General features: G+C 51.0%; 1 protein-coding gene across 2 annotated transcripts in view; it reads right to left on the bottom strand.

The window, feature by feature from the left end:
* LOC111153851 (dihydropyrimidinase like 2) overlaps window positions 1–19589 on the bottom strand; it is a 118276-nt gene that overhangs the window by 10804 nt on the left and 87883 nt on the right. For both annotated transcript variants that reach the window (XM_022513121.1, XM_022513129.1), the window contains exons 4-8: window positions 16877–17041; window positions 14425–14486; window positions 13855–13935; window positions 13228–13296; window positions 8118–8238 (exon numbers count right to left, since the gene is read on the bottom strand). In XM_022513121.1, the coding sequence (XP_022368829.1) occupies window positions 8118–8238; window positions 13228–13296; window positions 13855–13935; window positions 14425–14486; window positions 16877–17041 (498 nt within the window). The remainder of the gene's footprint in view (window positions 1–8117; window positions 8239–13227; window positions 13297–13854; window positions 13936–14424; window positions 14487–16876; window positions 17042–19589) is intronic.

Raw genomic sequence — 19589 nt, 5'->3', positions numbered from 1 at the left:
ACCTCCTGCTCAACCAAGCACCCAGTCCCAAATGCCATCCAGACTTTCTCATTGGGGCCATCCACGGGACCATCCCTCCACCTCAAACTGAACCTCGCAGCTCACAAAACACTTCTCAGCTCTCCCAACACTGCCCCACTGCCTCCCTTTGCACTGCCCCCCTTTGCACTGCCCATTCTGGCTCTGGGGCTGAGCGAGGAAGTTAGACCTGAGACCAGTGGGCTGAAACACTTGGGAACCTGTCTACAGCCCTGTGGGTGGGTCCAAGAAACAAAGTGGATCCCTGAATCACTACATGAGGGCCACTGTCCCTGAGAGCCAGCAGAGGCACAGCCGACTTGGCAAGACTGAGAAATGAGGGACCCTGCAGAGTTACACTGCTGAAATGTTAGTGTTTCCAAAAGCTTGGTCTAACTTAATACATCATCTGAGAACATCAAATCGTGTCCTCCTCTCTGTTCCAGTGCAAGCCAGAAAATTGGGAATCCCAAAGCCACTGAATGCCAGTGCTTCGACACCTTAAATACATCCTTCCGTGGTCACCCCACATTCCTTCCCTTCCAGCAGGCCTTCTTCCTTGCTCCCTGGCTCATTCTGACGCAGCCTCCCAATCACAGCTCAGATTTGCTTTTGCTTTCTCCAAGTTCTTCCACACCCCCCTGCTCATTCCCTGAGACACTTTCAGAGCGATCTTCCCACACCATTCTCTTGCATAAACTCCTCCTAAGCAGCCCTCCTGCCTTCAAGATTGAAACAAACTTTCCAAGGAAGCACCTAATGCCCTTCCTCATCCAGCTTCGTATCAAAGTTCACCCATTCCTCAGCACCGTCCACAACCCACCCGGGTCTTCACCTCCAATAATCCAATCATCACCCAATTTTGAATTTTCTGGTTCTCCACCTGATGGGACAATTCCTAAGAAAAGAAGTTTGCCTGCACACAGTAGGCACTCAATAAATGTGTTTCACACTCATGAAAGGACATAATCGAGGGCATCAGTGCCGGAATTTGACCTCAGCCAGCCTTAACCACTATCAGGAATGCACCTCTCCTCGGCTTCTCCCTTCGTACACATGGCTGACTCACCCCCACAGCAACCCCCACAGGGTTCCCGCTTCTCCAAACACAAGGCCCTCAAGGCCAAACACTTCCCAGTCAGGAATGCACCTCCTTTCCTCTCCCCAGCCTCTTCCAAGGACTTTTCTCTTGATAATACACCATAACACCCTCCCTGCTGCTGGAGCCTCAGGAATTTTACAGAGGAGCAGCTCTCCAGCTGGGGGAGCGTAGCTCGCCTGAGGAAATTAGTAACAATCCCAGGCAGGAGGGCCCACAGACTACAGAACCCAGAGGAAAGCCTCACACAGCAGGAAGCCCCCCAGGCAGAACAGGGCCAAAGCTCAGAATCACCCGCTCTGGAGTTCCTGATCCACTCAAAGCCTCCCAGGCAGGATTTGGTCTCGAGGAGCCAGCTGGGCAGCTGCACAAACGGCTCCAGCTCACCCCGAAGTGGAAGAACATTGCACAATGAGAAGGCCTTGGCTGCTGCCAGCACCATTTTTAAACGCAAATGGCTAAGCAAACCAGCGCTGGGCCCTGGGCTCTCATGGGACCTCCGGCTCCCAGCTTTTGGTTTGCACATTCAGCGGGACCTTCTGACCCAGCCGGGTCTGGAGGTCCCACTACTGCCTGAGCACAGAGGGGGAGGTCTCTGCCAGTCATTAGGGAACCAAAGGATCCCACCCTAAAGGTTTCCTGGTTCTGTGGACATGAATAGGTTTGAGAGAGCGGAACGCTCAGAGAACAAGAGTGGTCAGACCTTCTTTGAAGATCCATGGGCAAGCATAAACATTTTCCGGTAACTAGTACCTGCTCTTCCTCTCCCTGAAACTTTCGTACAAGGGGCATCTGGTTCCTGTAACACCTCCTGGATCCCACAACTGTGAGTGCCCTCGACCACCGTGGCCCTTCTGTGAAATACAAATCAGGCTGGGGAGTTGAGTCCCGTCCTCTCTGTGCACAAGAACTCGCAGTTCCCCACAAAGGGGTGAACCCGGCCAGCAGCCTCCCCGCCACCCAGCCCGGGAAGCCCAGCACGGGGTCAGAGCTCCAAGGCCATCGCACACCAGAACCTGCCTCCTGAGACTGAGGACGAGCAGGACACCTGGCCCAGGGCCGAACTAAGATGGGGATCCTGGAGAAGGAGGGAGGCATCTTGTGGCTCATGTCTGCTCTGGCCTGTTCACATTCCAAGGGATTCAGAGGTCCTTGCTGGCTCTTGGTCGATTTCTTTTCTTCAGCCCCCAAAGGCAGCGCAGGCGTTAAGCCGTCCTGTAGGGGACCTCCACCTCCAGGGAGATGTGGGACCACCAGGACGGGGCTCCACCACTCTGTCCTAAGGGCTGCTGAGTCCCTTCCCAGGGCACCTCTCCCATTTTATAAACCCTATATGGAAGGGAGCTGTGGATGAGCTTTTGGACCTCCGTCAGGCCACAGACCCCACTAAAGTGCGTGCCAGAGAGAACTCCCAATGATAATAAAACATGAAATAAGCTGAAATTGCCTTCACGCACTCCTCCAAACACACTGCTGACTCGTCCTTGGCAGTAGTCAGACCCTCGTGATCTTCTTCTCCAGGCAAAGTCTGAACTGAAGGATGTGACCCCAAGCCAGCCTCTGGCAGGCCCTCAAGCATGGACGGGAACTGTGAGGCCCTGGCAGTGGTGTTTATTCACCAGAAGCCCGGGGCCTGAGGGCACCCGTGGAGAATAAATGGGAGGCTGGGGTTTAGAAGTGTTTGACAGCTCCCGGCTCTGACAGTTAGGTCATTTCCCATGAACGGGAAGCAGGAGAACAAATCCAGAGTACAAATAATGGGAAACCATGTGTATGTATTTCAAAATGCAGCCACAAAAGCGCAGTAAGAAATCAACTGGGTGGGGGCGCCTGGGTGGCTCAGTGGGTTAAGCTTCTGCCTTCGGCTCAGGTCATGATCTCAGGGTCCTCAGATGGAGCCCCGCATCGGGCTCTCTGTTCAGCAGGGAGCCTGCTTCCTCCTCTCTCTCTGCCTGCCTCTCTGCCTACTTGTGATCTCCGTTCTGTCAAATAAATAAAAATCTTAAAAAAAAAAAAAAAAATCAACTGGGACAGGGACACACACACACACACACACACACACACAGCCACTCTCCCTCTCCTCTCAGAGAGCCCACAGCCAGAATTCAACAGCCGAGGGGCTCTCCACAGATAACCAGCACTACCAGTCCATGGCGTGTTGGGTCAACAGAGATGCACAAAATATCACCACTGGATTCCCCTATCAAATACTTCTCAGAAGAGGCTAAGTTTGGGTTGACCATGGATTTGATTCCTTAGAACATTTCTGTCAAACTGAGCCTAACAAGAGTGGCTGGTTCTTCCTAATGACACTGGGCAAAGTGGGGAAAGAAAAGGATGAGTCCAATGATTCAGACTCCAGGCCTGAGTGCTACAGAAATGACACAAAGTTTCCACATCTGCCCTGAAAGAGAGCCTTATCTCTGGTAGTCTCAGAGTTCAGATGGCTGGAAACCAACCCCGGAGTCTCATCCTGCAAGTGGCTACACGACAACACGGCACTAACTCCCAGCCTGGCAAGGGCCATGACTGGGAAGGAAGTCCACCTCTAGACAGCCTCGGGCTCGGGCTCGGGCTCGGGCTGCGGCCTCGAATCTTCCGAGTCTGCGGGCCTGCCTGGGTTCAGACCTCACAGCACCCACAACAACCCTGAGAGCCTCTTGCTTCAGACCAGTCTGCTTCTCTCTCCCTCTCTTCCCCTGCCCCTCATTCTCTCTCTCCTTCCTTCCCTCTCTTCCCCCGCCCTCCCTGCCTCTCCATATACATATATGGGCTCTGTTTCTCTGAAGAGCCCTAACCCAGATTTTGGTGAGATTTTATGACATTCACAAGCCAACCCATATGTCAAGATCATTAAGTTGTGAATTAACTTAATGCTAAGGCTTCATCCCCAAGTTGGGGTGGTCCTCACGGGCCCCACGAACACAAGTTTCTCATGACGCTGGAGTCATTCCAATTGACCCACAGGGCATAGGAAGTTTTGGTTCCAGTTTGGGTTCCCAGGGTTTAACATGCCTCAGCAGTCACCAGATGTTCTAAACAATTCCGCCTCTGAGTTACAGGGATGGGCGAGGAGGATGGAGAAGGACATCTGTCAGATGAGGTTATCAGGCACAGCTGACACACTACCATTCCTACACAGAAGGCACCAGCAGCCGCGCTAGATTCCATTCGCGGACAAAGCGGAGTCTGAGGGAGCCATTTCTAGAGAAATCCCCACCCTGGACCCTCAATGGAAAAAGGTGGCCAGGAGTCCGGAACCATGGGCTGGATGACCTGGGGCAAGATATTTACTTTCTGCATTTTAACTTCTCTTCCACGAAATGAGCCTACTGAATTGACCAATGTCTAAGTTCTTCTGAAGAGGAAAAAATGCCCCAAATATTTTTTTTCCAGGCTGTGTCTTCATTTCCTTATCTGCAGAATGGGGTGGATGATACGTAGTCCTGCTGATGGGCACAGCACAGAGGGAACAGCCCAAGTGACGCTGTCTCTCCGGGAGATGGGAGGACGGCAGGTGGTCGCACTGCATCTAGTGCACATAGAATATCTTCTCACTTACGGTCATCTCCCATCCTCACTAGCCTATATACCTCCTGTCTCAGACTTAGGACCAGCAGCCTTCTAGGTGGAGAAGCACATGGGCATTAAGAAGACATAAAATCATGGTCTTTCAACCGCTCCCACTGTAGAGAAATGTCGAGTCCCCTTATGCAGCCTGATCTCCCTGAGACAGATGGGGTATGTCTGTAAACATTGGCCCCTTCCTCTGTGTGTTCTAACCATACCTGGCGTGCAACTGAGCATTTCCCATTATGACTTTCTATCCAAGTGTCCCATCCCAATGAGAAAGGAGCTAAGGGCTGGGACCATGTCTCGCCTCCAGTGCAAAAGCCTGCAGGATCACATAATAAAAGTTTGCCGAATAAATGAAGATTTCATCTATCCATTTTACAGATGAAGACAAGGAGCAGCAGAAAACTGGCAGTGCCTTACCACCTGCCACTGGGGACTGGAAGAGTGCTAGAATCCTTAGCAGAAAACCCCTAGCCTAGATCAGCAGGCATCCTTGCTATACTTCCAACCAACCCTTTACTCTTTGACCATGAGAACGGTGGGGAGTTATTATAAACATCTGTACGTCTATCACCTCTGTTAGGTGCCATCTTCACCCTACAAGATAAGTCATTATCGCTAGCCCCTGCCCTCATAGAAAATGAGATCTAGTGACGGTATGGGAACTGCCCGGCATCACATCCTCATGCACGCAAGCTGGGATTTGATCCAGGACAGGACACACTGATCCCAGAGCGCAAATGTGTAATAAAACCTTATCCTATTTCCTTCTTGGTTGTTTGGGAATCTTTGCTTCTGTATTACACACAACTCTACTAGGTGACAAGCTCAAGTTTCTACCAGGTTTGTCAAGAAACAAAACCCCAATGGGGACACCTGGGTGGCTCAGTCAGTTAAACATCTGCCTTCAGCTCAGGTCATGATTCCAAGGTCCTGGGATAGAGACCCACATCGGGCTCCCTGCTCTGCGGGGAGCCTGCTTCTCCTTCTTCCTCTGCCTGCTGCTCCCCATGGTTGTATGCTCTCTTTCTCTGTGTCAAATAAATAAAATCTTAAAAAAAAAAAAAAAAAAGAAAGAAAGAAAAAAAGAAACTAAACCCCAACACATCCCAACACTGCTCATTTAAAAATAATCTCAAAACATGAAGGTAACTCAGCTACTCATGTGGCTCTTTGGGCCTGAAGTCAGGCACCTGACAATCAAGCCCAATCCTACCACTCACTAGTTCTGAGCTTCGGTTTACTCAGCTGCAAAGTAAACCAAAGCACAAGAATTCCTGCCCGGGCTGCCTCCCAAAGTTGTTATGATGAAGTTCCAACAAGATGGAAAGAGCCTTAAGAGCCAACAAGCAAGCAAGGATCTCTCATCCTTGCTCATTAGCACCCAAATGCACCGGAAATTCCCTTCTGGCAGCTCAGGCCCAAGGAAAGCAAAGGGTTCCACAGACTACAGGGGGTCAGTTGGAATGCAAAAAGCCACTGAGGGAACCGTGATGTAGGCACCACACTGAGGACTTACAGGTGGAAGGTTCTGGAACAGACCAAAGTAGTCCCTTCTTAGTGCTCGCTGCCCAATACACACAGGGTCAAAGTCCAAAAGATGACAGAGGGACTCATCAGGCACTGAGGTGAGAGTATTAGAGCGGGGCTGGACTTTCCAGTAACATACTCCATCTCTCCTTTTCAAGTAAGGAAACTGAGGCACGGGAAGGAGAAGCCCCTGAGCTGCCCGCCAAGCTAGCTCACAGGCCAGCACTCTGAGCCCCAGACCAGGGCTGGTGCCACCCGCCAGGGCCAGGTTCTCATGAGAGACTGACTCCTCCGCCCTCCTATTTGGACAAGTGAAAAGTCTGAATCAGAAAGCAGGTTCTCGGGTTTTCCATTCTGTTAAATGGAACGTTAAATTATATTAAAATTATGTTAAAATGCCTTACGCTCTATGCCCCAGGAGACTCTTAACTCTTTGCTTATTATCATCATCTGGGTACAGCATGGTTCCTAAAATAACTAAAGCTACCCACTCACTTCCTCTTTCCAGACACCGTGCCAACTGTCCCCATGCTCCGTGGAAGCAGCGGTTCTGTGATCAGTGTTGGGGGCTGAGGCTGAAGCAAACATGTGCCCAGAAAGACAAAGGGCCCAGGCGAGGGAGGGTCACTGACAGAGATCATCCACAGCATTTCACAGAAAACAACTCCACGCTGATTCTGAGTAGATGCCTTACTCCAGTGACTGTAGCTTTACTTCAAAAAGGCAATTCCTATTAGCAGCCAGGAGAGGGCACGTGTCCAGGAGGATAGGAACACAGCAACCGTGCGTGGCCAAGCCTCCGGGCAGAGGCCCCTGGGAGAGCTCCAAGGAGCCCCGGCACGGAACTGCTGGGTCCGTCTGGAAGCCATCATCTCTGGGGACAAGCTGACTCAGTGGTCATTGAGCAATCTGTTCTAGGACTCGCACCAAGTCACCCACCATTGAAGGACTTCTACGGTCCTTCTGCATGTGATCACATCCCGCAGAAAACTGGAAACAGAAGCATAAAGGTCACACCGCTCCCTTCTTGGCAGAGAAAAAAAAACACAGAGATAAAGGGACAGAAAGAGAGAAAGAGAGACCAGGAGAAAGCCAGACAAAGATCAGGAGAGAAATGATGAGGCCAGGACGTGCACCCTCACAAACCAGGCGCCATTGGGCTGTCCACAAACCTGGACTCCCAAGCCCAGGACACGTGGGTGGTGTGAGGACTCAAAACTCACAGTCCATGGCAGATGACAAGAGAGGTCTGTTGCATTCATAACGTATAAGGGGTGCCACGGACCAGCCTTTAGAAGCAGCAGGGGAGGCTGTACTTAGTCAACTAGCTCCCAAGAACCTTCTCAATGGGCTCCGTAGTGCTGACAAAGTGCCAGCCTCAGCCCCGAATAGGTCAATATAAATTTACAGGGAGCGACTCAAGCACCCAGAGAACTAGACATGAGGAGGGCCCGGGGGCAAAACGCTCTGCCCTACACCCTCACAACACTGTCTTACTCACCCGGGCAGAAATCACTACCAGCCACAGAGCAGGGACTCATTTTGCAATGGAATGCTCTCCAGAAGGACTCTGGGGCAGATGAGAAGGACGCCATCTGCGTGCCTAGTTTATGGGGACTGCATCGAGTCAAGGCTAACTTGTCTGTGGGAGCGGGGACGGGAGGGAAATGTGCCCACCCACCCACTCTTTGTGCGCGGCTTTAAATAGACGGTGACGACGCGGCCGCCGTGGAACAGACGGAGAAACTGGAGCTCCCCGCCTCGCTCGGTGGTAATTAGGTTAATGCTGGAACGTGATGAACACAGCCCACTTGGCACGCAGATCTGGAAAAGGAGCCACCTGCCTCCCTCGCGAACCTGCCTGCAGTCAGACAGCCGGTAAGGCGACACTCACCCTTTTTCCGGGCCTGGGCGATGACTTCGGCCGCACTCTTGCTCATCACCTTGGTGACGTACAGGGGGCAGTTGGTCTGGTTGGCGATGGTAATCGAGCGGTTCACAGCTTCGGCCTCGACCTGCAGAGGAGCACGTGGATGTGAGAGCTGTGCCCAGTCTGCACCCTCAACCCACCAAGGGAGGCCGAGAGGAATGAGAAGCTACCACATCCTCAGGGTTCTGCCCTGAGCAGCATCACAGGAGGGGGATGGGACTTTCCCAGGGTCACTCAAAACAGGTGGGTGGAAATGATGGGGCAATTCCTTCAGAGACCTTGTGAGTGGCTGGAATGGTGCCCATCAGACCTACACCATCAGCATCAGCCGGGAGCTGATAAGAAATGCAGACTCTCCGGCCCTTCTCGGAACCAACGGAGCAGTAACTCTGGGGATGGGACCCAGAATGTGGGTTTTAAGAGCTCTAGGTGATTTTTAATGCTTGCTCCTCTGAGAAAACCACCGGGCACGGAAAGGGATTGCCCCCAAGTCAGTGCATTCCTTCTAGGCTGCAGGGTCTTGAGTCAAGCCATCCAGGGATGAGATTTTTGTGCTGGGCTTCTATCCGACACCCACAAATGGGACCCAAGGAGCAATGTGACCTCACATGGCTCTGGGAGCAGGCAGATTTGCGGCAAGCCATGGTCTTCAGTATGAGTAACATGTCTGTGGCTGCACAGGCTGGTATGACCCTCAGTGCGGGATAGGAGAGCTGTTCCAATTCATGATTCCTTAAACCTGATGCTTCAACAACTAATAACCCAGAGGACCCAGTGATTACTTCTGACTACCTGGCCAAGTAAGACTACTGAGCTCAAGGTATACTCTACAGATATATGTGTTAGAACAGACAAGTGCAGAGCCCATGCAATGGTAGAATGATGGCTCTCAAAAAGCCTTTTGTTCCCTCCTAAATCCTGGCAGAAGCTGTGACTTCAACACCTCACACCAAGGGGCTGGGTTCAACTCAGATTTTTTGTATCTTCTGTGCCCCAGTGTAGTGCCTGGTACACAGCGGTCGCCCCAAAATGTTTACTGAGCAAATAAATTACTTTATTGTATGTTAACATTTAAAGCGAGCTTCTACTTTTCCTAAGTGGTAGCTGAGCTCCTAACTGAATTATTTTAGCCAACCAAGCTTCCTCAGGAGCTTGACCAAGAGCTGAAGTTCTACAATGGTGTTAACTGGTAATCTAATTTAATAAACGAAGACAACTTCATTCACGTTGGCCTTTTTGGGCATCAGCTATGTGAAGAGAGAGGCTTCAAAATTCAAAGGCAAACCAAATGGCTCTTGCAAAAGTTCATTAAACCTCCAAATGTTTTTAATTCCTGGAATAGCTGAGCCACCCGCCCTCCCTCTCCCTGACTCCAGTTACAACAAAAGTGCCTCTGACCAGGGGCAGCACAGAGGAGGGACAGTCGGAATCTCTGAGGTCACTTCAAGAGTCCACAGTGTGAAGCACGGAAAGGACTTTTCTAGAAGCCTCACGGCTTCCCAGGGGTGCCAATGACTAACCCAATTAATGGGCCCAACACCAACACTTCTGAAAGTGAACAGAGGCACTATTAATAACAGCATGGGAGCAATGGGCATGGGCTGGGACTGTCCTGGGTGAACTGGAATGTGAAATCAGACCAATTAGGAAGTAAATGGAGCGAAAGTGCCAGTTCTATGGGGGGCCCTGAAGGATGGGCATCCCGGGGCCCTGTGTGGATTTGCTCATCCCCCGTGAGGTGAGCTCTGACCCCTCCCCTGCCACAGCACATGCCCCGGTGAGGGCACAGGCCTGACTACAAGGTTACCTCATGGAAAGAGGTCACTTAAACCCCAAGTCTCTGGGTTCCTTCCAGAACCATGAAGGGATCCACATTTACCCTTCTGTGTGTACCTGTACATGCCTCTTACACGCAGTGAATGGATTTAAATAACACCCACTTGAAATATTGTGAAAATAGTATTACAGCTCAAAATTTTTTTTATTGTGTTTATCTCAGCAGAGTTATCAAGGGGTTGGAGGGGTCATCCAGCCTTGCTGATTTTTAAGGTCAGGCACCCCAAGATCCAGAGAGGACAGCCACTCGCCTAGGAACACACAACAGTGTCAGTATGCACCAGACAATCAGAATACACAGTAGTGTCTGTACACCACACACCCTCGCACGCCCAGTCCTCCATGTCTCATACCCCAGTCGCACTTCCAACAGGGCCCAGCTGGAAAGTTCCCTTCTCTGGGAATGATATTTTGTCCCTGTCACCCTCATCCCCTAGTCTCCCACTTTCTTCCCTGATGCCAGTCTTTCAGCCCAGAGCCCATCACAGTCTGCCCTTCCTAGTTACTCTCCACCTGTCTCTTCCTCCCCATCTCATCCTCAATCCCCTCCTCATTTGTCTTGCTGTCCCAGCAGGCCCAGTCATTATGCACACGGGGCACCACCGGGCGGCCAGGCAGTTTCTAGATTTCCACATCCCCGGAGGTGTCTCCTCTCAATCTTCCCAGCTGGGCCTGGGGAGAACCGAGCCAAGTTAACCACCACGATGTGGCGACAGGGGACGACACCGAGAAGGAAGGACATGTTCATATGAGGTCAACGGCTGCCTCTGGCAAGCGGGCTGGATCTCCCTCACTGCCCTGCCCAGCTCAAGCTCCTGCTCTCTTCTCTTTTTTATCCACAGAGGGTCTAACACATGACAGATGCCCAGCAACAAACAGAAAAGTCATCACCAGGAGCTGCGGGAGAAGGTGGCGGCTCATGCCTGCTGGCTCAAGGGGCTGTCCTTAAGGGTGCATCTGCTCAGGGGAAGAACCAAATGCGGGGCCAACAGGGAGCCTCTGATCAGCTAAGAAGCAGGGGACCCTGGAAAGCACCCACTACAGCCTTTCGTGAGACAACAGAGTGCTGCCCAAAAGCCCAGAGCTCCTCAAACTGGAGCACTCCAGACCTGTCAGTCCCCAAAGGAGGCCTAATAATCCACGTCTGGGGACCCCGAAATTCTCCACGCAACAACTGCTACAAGGGAAACCTCCTGTGTCTGATCGTGGAAGAACGGGTTTGACTTTAGCGGTCAAAAGAGCAACAAGAACAACTCTCCTCCAATAGCTTTTGCCCGTTTCACAAACCCTGGGCTTGCGTCCTGTGTTTAAGTCTGCAGGGATCTGGGGATACTAGGACAGACAGAAGGAGAGGAAAGCAAGCCCCCAGGAAGGCTCTTACAAGTTCAACAAGAGTCTGGCTCTCAGAAGTAGCCTCGTGAAACAAGGTAAGTGGCACTGGCTCTTCTCGGAGGGCAACACCTTCTCCCCCACCTGCAACTGCGACAACTGGACAAAGGGGAGAGCACACTTTCTGAGCCAGGTGTCATCGCTGGTTACAGGGGCCCACCGGCTTTACGGTGAGCTGGGGCTCCCGAGTGTGTGTTTGTGTGCACACGCGCACACAGTGCATGCGTGCAAATATCCAAGGGTGAGCATTCCCAGTATGCGTGTATACATGTGTACACGTGTGTGTACATGTTACATGTACACACTGGTGTACAAAGCCAGCCTCGGTACTCTGAACATCAGCTACAGGGACCATCGCCCTCTTTCTCTGATCAGCTCCTCCCCAAGTCCCTGTCTACCAGCCCCAGCGACAGCACACACAGGGGCCACAAGAGTCACCTTCAACCCCCCTTCACCCATGTGCTGGCCCCAGCTCAGCCCTTCGGCTTTCTAGTGTGCGTGGAAGGTTGGATGGTGTGACAGGAACCCTAAGGCCTGGAGCGGGACCGGACAGTACTGGAAATGTCGCAGTTTCTGTCCTTCAGCTGACAAGAGGAAGGTGCCCTGGTGTGTGTGTATGTCTGTGGCTCTGTCTCTATGTGTGTGTCTGTCTGTTTCTGTCTGTGTGCATGCGCATGTGCAGGAAGAAGGGCAGGACAAGGAAATACAAATCCTCTGTGTGCAGGACATTCCAAGGGCCTCCTCCCCCTTCTCTTTTTCCGGCCTCTTTCTGACTTTCTTTCTCCTTTTCCAGCCTCACTTCTTCCCCAAAGTCAGAGGAAAAAAGCTATAGATAGCCTGCCCTCCTACCCCAACGCGGATAATCTTGATGGCACCTTTGGTCTCCAAACCCTTACAAATCTATCTTCTTCTTAGGGGGAGCCGGTGGCCCCTGCACCACAGGTCAGAAACTGAACCCTTCCCAGGGCCAGAGGGAACCTCCCGTTCTCAAGCTCTGTGCTTTGCGGGCACTGGTCCCATTCATAGTCCTCTGATCAAGCATCTCCTTCCACCTGTTGCCACAAGGAAAAATCCTACTGTTAAAGCCAACAGCCAGCTCCTTGAGGACTATCACTGCCTGTCACTTCTCTCCTGTAAGAAGAGTCTGTTTGTTTCCATGAGACATCCAGCATTCTCTTTGTTGAGAGCTGACCAGGTCCACAAAAGCCTGACCTCCACAGAGCCTTTCATCAAGGAGCCGATTTCCAAAAAGGTCACAGATTCTAAGTTTAAAAAAACAGATTCCCCAGCATGTAAGATGTGAGTACCTCCCTTCTGTCTCACAAGCCTAACCATCCAAGACAGTGACTCTCAGCCTGCGTGCTCCTGCTCTCAGTGATCCCTCTGGGTCTGGAAGATCGTCTGCCCCTCTCTGCTGATATCCCGGCCAGACCTACCATGGAAAAACTGACCATTCTCTTTATGCCATTTAGCAATTTAGAAGAGCTTTTAGATCCCCGTGACGATGTCCTGGCAATGGTGAGATTCTGGAGGCCCCACGTTATGAACCACGAAACCCACATTGCAGGAGGCTACTAAGAAGCTGTTTGTGTCTACCCAAGAAAGGACGTGGCGGCTCAGAGACACAAGGGAGAGCCTCCAGGCTAAACAACCCCCACGGCTCTCCTCCACAGCTCAGGCGAGGACCTCACATTGCCTATGTAGACACCCACACATGTAACCTGTGACTTCTCAGAGGGCCCAAATTCAGATCCTGAGAAGCCCCAGTCTCGACGAGAAGTGGGTTCTATGTGGCTCTGGCAGCCCCCAGGGGACACTGAGTCACGTGTCCCATTCAAAAGATGTTCACCTCCTCAGGCCGGCTCAGCACATGACCCTCGGGGCCCGTGATGCCCAGATCCAGGATCCTCTGCTGTTCCTGCAAGGTTGAAAGAAAGCCAGGCCATCAGTGAGAGCTGGACTACACATGGGTCTGATGGCTAGAGATCTTTGACCCAAAAAGTTACTCAGGCAAGATGTAAAAAACAACATTTCTAACTGCTCAGCCCTCATCCCAGGACCTTGGGAATAGAAGGGCTCACCTCATTGTCCCCAGCCCTACCTGAGCTCCCAAGTGTGTTCAGCTCTTCCCCTGGGATGCTGAAACCCCATGTGTGCCCAGCTCTGGGCCACAGTGTCAAATATCTGCTGGGGTCACCCATCCCGCCCACTCTGGAGGCAGCTCCGTGCCAGCACTGGGAGAAATGGCTCCTCTGTGGAAAGGGAACAGGCGGAGAGTCCCGTAAAACACAGGAAGGTGCATGTCACCAACATCCGTGCTGCCAGTGAGACTGCCAGCCCCGGGCCCTAGGACAGTGGCACCGGGTCACCCTGCTTTTTCCCTCCTTGCAGCTGGGCTACAGAGTGCCTTCCCTTTCCCAAGCCCACCGCTCGCCCTGTAGGTCATGAAGACAGCACGAAGAGGAAAGCGCTGTACCTCTGCAATGATGTCACCGTTCTCTGCATGGACTTGGGCGATCGCACCGATATCCCGAATCACGCTCAGGACTTCATAGATCTGGGGGGGAGAACAGAGACAGGGGTTTCCATCTCCCCGTTTACAAGCACAGCCACACCCCTGCCAGTCACAGAAGTCAGAAACAGCACCCACGGTTGCTCCTACTCAAGCCAGCTCTCTTGACAAGCCCCAAGGTCAAGGCTTCTGGACCCCTGTGGCAGAGCAGGACCACTCAGGAATCAAGAGGCAGCATGACCTAAAGGACGGGGAGTAGGCGAGGCTCATGGAGGACACCTCTGGGCCATGTTGTCCCAAAGAGGAAGCTCCAAGGCCTACTCCAGAGCCTGGTGGAACACCAGTCCTGGGGGGCGGCCAGGACACTGGGGTCATACCCTCCCTAAAGGTAAAGTTACCCCAGGGCCCTCATCCACTAGTCATTCCCACGAAGCTAAGGGACATACATACACTGGAAGCAGCTTCCAAGACAACAGCATTGGCCCCGATGTATTAAATGCCCATGAGCTTGGGCAGAAAGCCAACTTTCCTTACCTGGGAATCAGTTAGCTGGAAGCGATCCTTGAAAGCCATGTACACGAGGAAGGAATTTACCCCTAGTGGATAGACAAAATAGAGGTGGAAATGTGACTTTAATGCATAAACCAAATAATCCGGAAGCAAGTAAGAAAGATATGATACAGTGCATATGTGTATAGAGAGAGAGACAAAGAGAGGAAGGACAGGAGAGAGAGAGAGCAGAGAAACAAGGATAAAGCACATGAGGTAAAACATAAAGAATTGGTAAAAACAAAAAACAAGAAAAAATAAGACTGGGATGCAAAAGTGGTTTTTAGTATCCTGACAGTTCTTCTCTAAGTTTATTGAAACTGGAAGTTGCTCACTTTGTATACCCATCCAGATACACAGCGCTGTTACTCACAACAGCCAAAGGGCAGAAGTGTCCACTGACAGATGAATGGATACACGAAATGTCATACAGCCATACAACAGGACGGAAATCCTGTCACATGGATGAACCCTGAGGACACGATGTGAAGGAAAATGTGCCGGTCATTAAAGGACAGACATGCAGGACTCCATTAATATGTCAAACTTACAGAGACAGAGAACTGGGCTTTACCAGGGGCTAGAGGAGGGGGCGGGGGTGAGGGGTTGGGGTTTGTGTTTAACAGGTGTGGAGTTCCTGTTTGGAAAGATTAAAAGTTCTGGGGATGGAAAGTATAATGATTGCCCACTGGACTATACATTTAAAAGTAACTCAGATGGTAAAATTTAGGTTATGCTGTATTTTACCACAATTTTAAAAATTGAAAAATAAAAGCTGCCCTCAACTGTTGGGACTTTAAGAACACAAATGAGAAGATTCGGGGGGATGAAGGACTGTAATAAATGCCTCATCTTTGGTAAATAAACTACTCCAAGCTGATTTTTTAGAAACCTTTTAAGTAAGAAAGGGTCCAACAAGCCCATGTCGCAATTCTCACCCTGGCATTTCAGAGTCCTTGTCACCGAGGCACCAGACCAGACATCCCTGCCCCACATCCATCACAAACATAAGCCACCACACTGACAACCTAGTCCTGGAGCTTAATTCACACCACCTGGGGTGCTGGACGCTGCCCCAGGTTCAATGGCTTGGGACATCCCAGCCTTTCTCTCCTGCCAGGCAACAGTTGCTATGGTAACCCTCCTGGCTGATCTGAAGTCAATTTCTTTCAGTATGGAAAGTTAAACCCCCCGGAGCCTCAGTATTCTCAAAAATAAGAAAGGTCAAGGGTGACCTATTTTCTTTTAGGTAGGATCTTCATACCAGAAAGAATCTTAGGATATCTAGTCCAATACTCTCATGTGAGAGATTTTTTTTAAATTGAGACTTTAAAATTTAATTCCCCAAGATCATAGGAGTCCAGACTTTCATTCTGGATGTTTTCTGTCTATGGATACCTACCATACCTTTATGTTTATGTCTATGGATACCTACCATACCTGTGCCTGGAGATTTCCCTCCTACTATTTTACTCACAGCTCATGGTACTTCTGAGCTTATAAGTCTTGGAACCTGAGAGCAACAGGTGCATCCCTGACAGTTAAGATCCAGTGAGGTCAACATGTCACCCCAGGAGTCTAGCCTATAGCCAAGCTCAAGAGGGCCCCAGCAGATCATGGGACTTGGCGATAACACCCCAACTCCCAAGGTTCCTTTGGACAAAACAGTCCCAGAGGTACCTTGAGGTAGTTCCCATTCCTCCAGCCTCCCCGTGAATCTTCCAGGGCCTAACCTCTGGAATCCTACTCCCTAAAATAGTCCTATGGAATAAAAAAGAACTTGGAGACCTGGGTGGCTCAGGTAGTTACATGGCTGAGTCTTGGTTTTGGCTCAGGTCATGATCTCAGGGTCATGAGATCAAGCCCTGCATCGGGCTCCGCGCTCCGAGGGGAGTCCACTTGACATTCTCTCTTGCCTTCTACCCCTCCTCCTGCCACTCTCACTTCCTCTAAGATACATAAATAAATCTTTTTTTAAAAAAGAAAGAAAGAAAGAAAGACTGTTCAGGTTGTCCCAGAGCCTCCTCACCCTCAAATCTACCCTGGTTCTTATGGGTCTGTACAACGAGCTTGCCTGAGTCCCCCACTCAGTGTCCTGGGCCCCTGCCACATGACTGCCCAAATCCTTGGCCTCAACTCTGCAACCTGGCTGGGTGCAGTTCCCTCAAGCCAGTAAGCGGTGAGCAGCTGTTCCATAAGAACCAGTCGTCATGGTGAGGCTCAAGTTCTCATGTCCACGGAAGCTTCTGCTACTGCACTGGGTATGGTCACCTCCAGTGGGCCCTAGCTCAGCCCAACCCTCTCTCTTGGCAGATGAGGAGGTGAGGCACAGAAGGGATCTGCTAGCAAGATTCACAGAGCAATCCCTCACAGAGCTGCACCAGCTCAGGCACCGAAGGGGGACTCTCCCCAGAGCCCACTGCTCAGCACAACCTACCGTGGTCCTTCACCAGGGCCTCCATCTCCTCCTGGATGCCCTTATGCCATTCAGTGATATCCACGTGCAGAGAGTAGTCACAGCACGACTTGCTGTCAGCCCATTCCCTCCACTGGTCGAAGGCTGCCAGCAGGCTTGTCCCGGGCTCAGGCACGACATGGTCAACTAGAAAAGAAGAGACACCGGTCGTCACCAACAGAAGTCTCGAGGGCCAATGTCGGCAGCTGCTTTCCCGTTGCAACCTTGAACAAGGCTCCTTGGGTTCAAAATCGAGATGGTGATCTCTATAACCAGCTTCTAAGAATCACCTGAAAACAGCAGACTCCCCGAGAGGAAGAAAGCAGAAACTTGGCATGGTGTGCGTGATTACCCTGGTGAAACCACGCAGGCACTGCCCAGATCTGATCACCCAGCTCAAAGGCCCTGAAAGCACGTACCTCGGACACATTTCACGGACAATGAGTCCTTATGGACAATGGCAGTGTCAAATGGCCGGCCAGAGCTGCCAGCCCTTTTCGTGTGTTGATAGCTGCCAGTGAGACGTCCCCACCAGACGGCAAGGAACTTGAAGATGCTGGACCACAGCCATGCAGACTGGGGCTTTTAAAGTTTCCCGGCATATCCAATCTCTCTATGCCGCTCATATTTCTGCCGCATAATACCACTTTGTAATTTAAGGGAGATCTTTCGTCTTAAGAGCTCAAAGCATCTTTTAAAATGGTGGTCATTGTTATATTGGTATTGAGTTAGGAGGAGATGGAGGACAGGGGACTTCAGACTCCAGCTGACCCGAGTTGATCTCTGGCTCCAACGCCTACCAGTACGTGCTCTTGGATAAGCGGCTTAATCTCCAGCAACCTAAGTTTCTGGACTGTTTCAAATGGGGATATGAACGGCCACACACATTTCTTAGGAGGACTGGATGAAACAGCATATCTACTGATCTTCTGTCATTCACTTATTTAAATCCTCCAACAATCTCCCCTTGCTCTTAAGATAGGGAATCGTGTCCCCAGCAAGGGCCAAAAGATTCTGCCCAGCTTGGCCCTTGCCTACGTCTGCAACATCACTCTGGATTATCTCCACCTTGCACTTTGCTCTCCAACCACGGGGGCTACCTTTCAGTTCCTGCTCCCTTCTGCCACAAGACCTTTGCAGAGGTACAGTATCTCTAAATCTCAGAGGGCTCTGACCCGGTTACTCTGATGACAAGTGGTTTACCAGAACAATTACTCCCCATCTTCTACACAGAGACACTAAAATATGAAGCAAAAAGGCTGGTCCAAGGTCAAACCAAACTTATGCAACAAAGAATATAAAACCCAGGACTCCACACACCTAAAGCAATGAATCATTCTTCTAAATAAAATATTAGATTGTCTACACCCAAGGAAGCAGTTCTCCACTAAAAAAAAATGCCAGCCCGGCAATGCTAGTGAGCTCGAATTTCTGAAACGGATCAAATCTTGCAGATGCTGCTGAACAGTAATCCACTGAGCTTGGTTTTATAGGTCTCAAAAATGTGGGCCTCTAAGCTGAATCTTCTTTTGATGAAATGCTTTCTTAATAAGCAATAGTATATGTAATTAAATGGGTCCACGCACCGCTGGTATTGTATCACATACAGAATTATCTAATGAAAACAATGAGGATGTCGTGCACTGGGAATGCGAGTTGGTTCCATCTGTACAATGCTAACATAGAAACCCTGACAAAACAGTTCCAATTTTCCTAAACTGTGCCCCCCACACAATGCCAGAAGAAGAAAGGGGGAGTCGGGGGGGAGAGAAGGGGGGGGAGGAGAAGAAAATACGACTTTGTGGCCATCACAGAATCTCCCTAGTCATTTGCTGGCTTCGTCGCCTGTCCCACCACACCACTCTGCATAAGCTCCCAGATGGATCTTCTTAAGTCTTTCCCCAGATCCTGTCATTCTGCTGATGAATTTTCTGGTAGCAGTCCGCCACCTTGAGAATCCAGCTTCAAATCCCCTCCATTCATCCCGTGGACTGGGTCTCATCTCACTGTGGTACTCTGCCCCGAGCCCTGCTCTCTACCATCAGCCCCCAGCTGTTTTCATTCCTTGACCTGCCTGACCCCTCCCACCTCTGGGCCTCTGCACCAGCAGTTCTCGCTCTGGAAACCCCAGTCCCCTGGCTCTTACTTGGGCATCTTTGCCTCGTCATCACTATCCCAGGATCACATCCCCATCAGCAGTCATTTCTGCCCCTGTCCCCACTACCGTGGTTTGCTATCTGACTCCCCCACTAGGATGTAAACTCCCTCAGCGCAGGGACTGAGTGCCTGGATAGAGGAAGTGCTTGATGAACGTTTCTGATGAATGAATGAATGCTCCCTTCCAGCTCGCACTCCTCCCAGCAAGATCGGGCCGAGCACAGAAGGAGGTGCCCTTCCAGGAACTCGGCCAGATTTTCCTGTTCAACCTCAAGTATATATAAGGTCGTCTGGTGCTAAGCTACTCAAACTTGAGTGTGTTTAAGAATTCTCTTGAGAGCTTATGAAAACACAGGTTTCTGGACATCACCCCCAGAGTTTCAGATTCTGTAGGTCTGGGCTGAGAATTCCCATTTGTAGTCATCTCTCTTGGAGCGGGTCTGTGTGCCTTGAACCAGTCTGAACATCACCGAGTGCAGATCTTTTCCCATTTCCTCCTCCTACCACCTGAATTCACTCCTGCCCATTTTACCCTGAG

This window comes from Enhydra lutris, unplaced genomic scaffold (genome assembly GCF_002288905.1).
Source record: "Enhydra lutris kenyoni isolate GAN:26980312 unplaced genomic scaffold, ASM228890v2 scaffoldscaffold3, whole genome shotgun sequence".
NCBI classification, from domain to species: domain Eukaryota; kingdom Metazoa; phylum Chordata; class Mammalia; order Carnivora; family Mustelidae; genus Enhydra; species Enhydra lutris.
The sequence above is the reverse complement of the archived record's forward strand: the minus strand, read 5'-3'. Positions and strand labels throughout refer to the sequence as shown.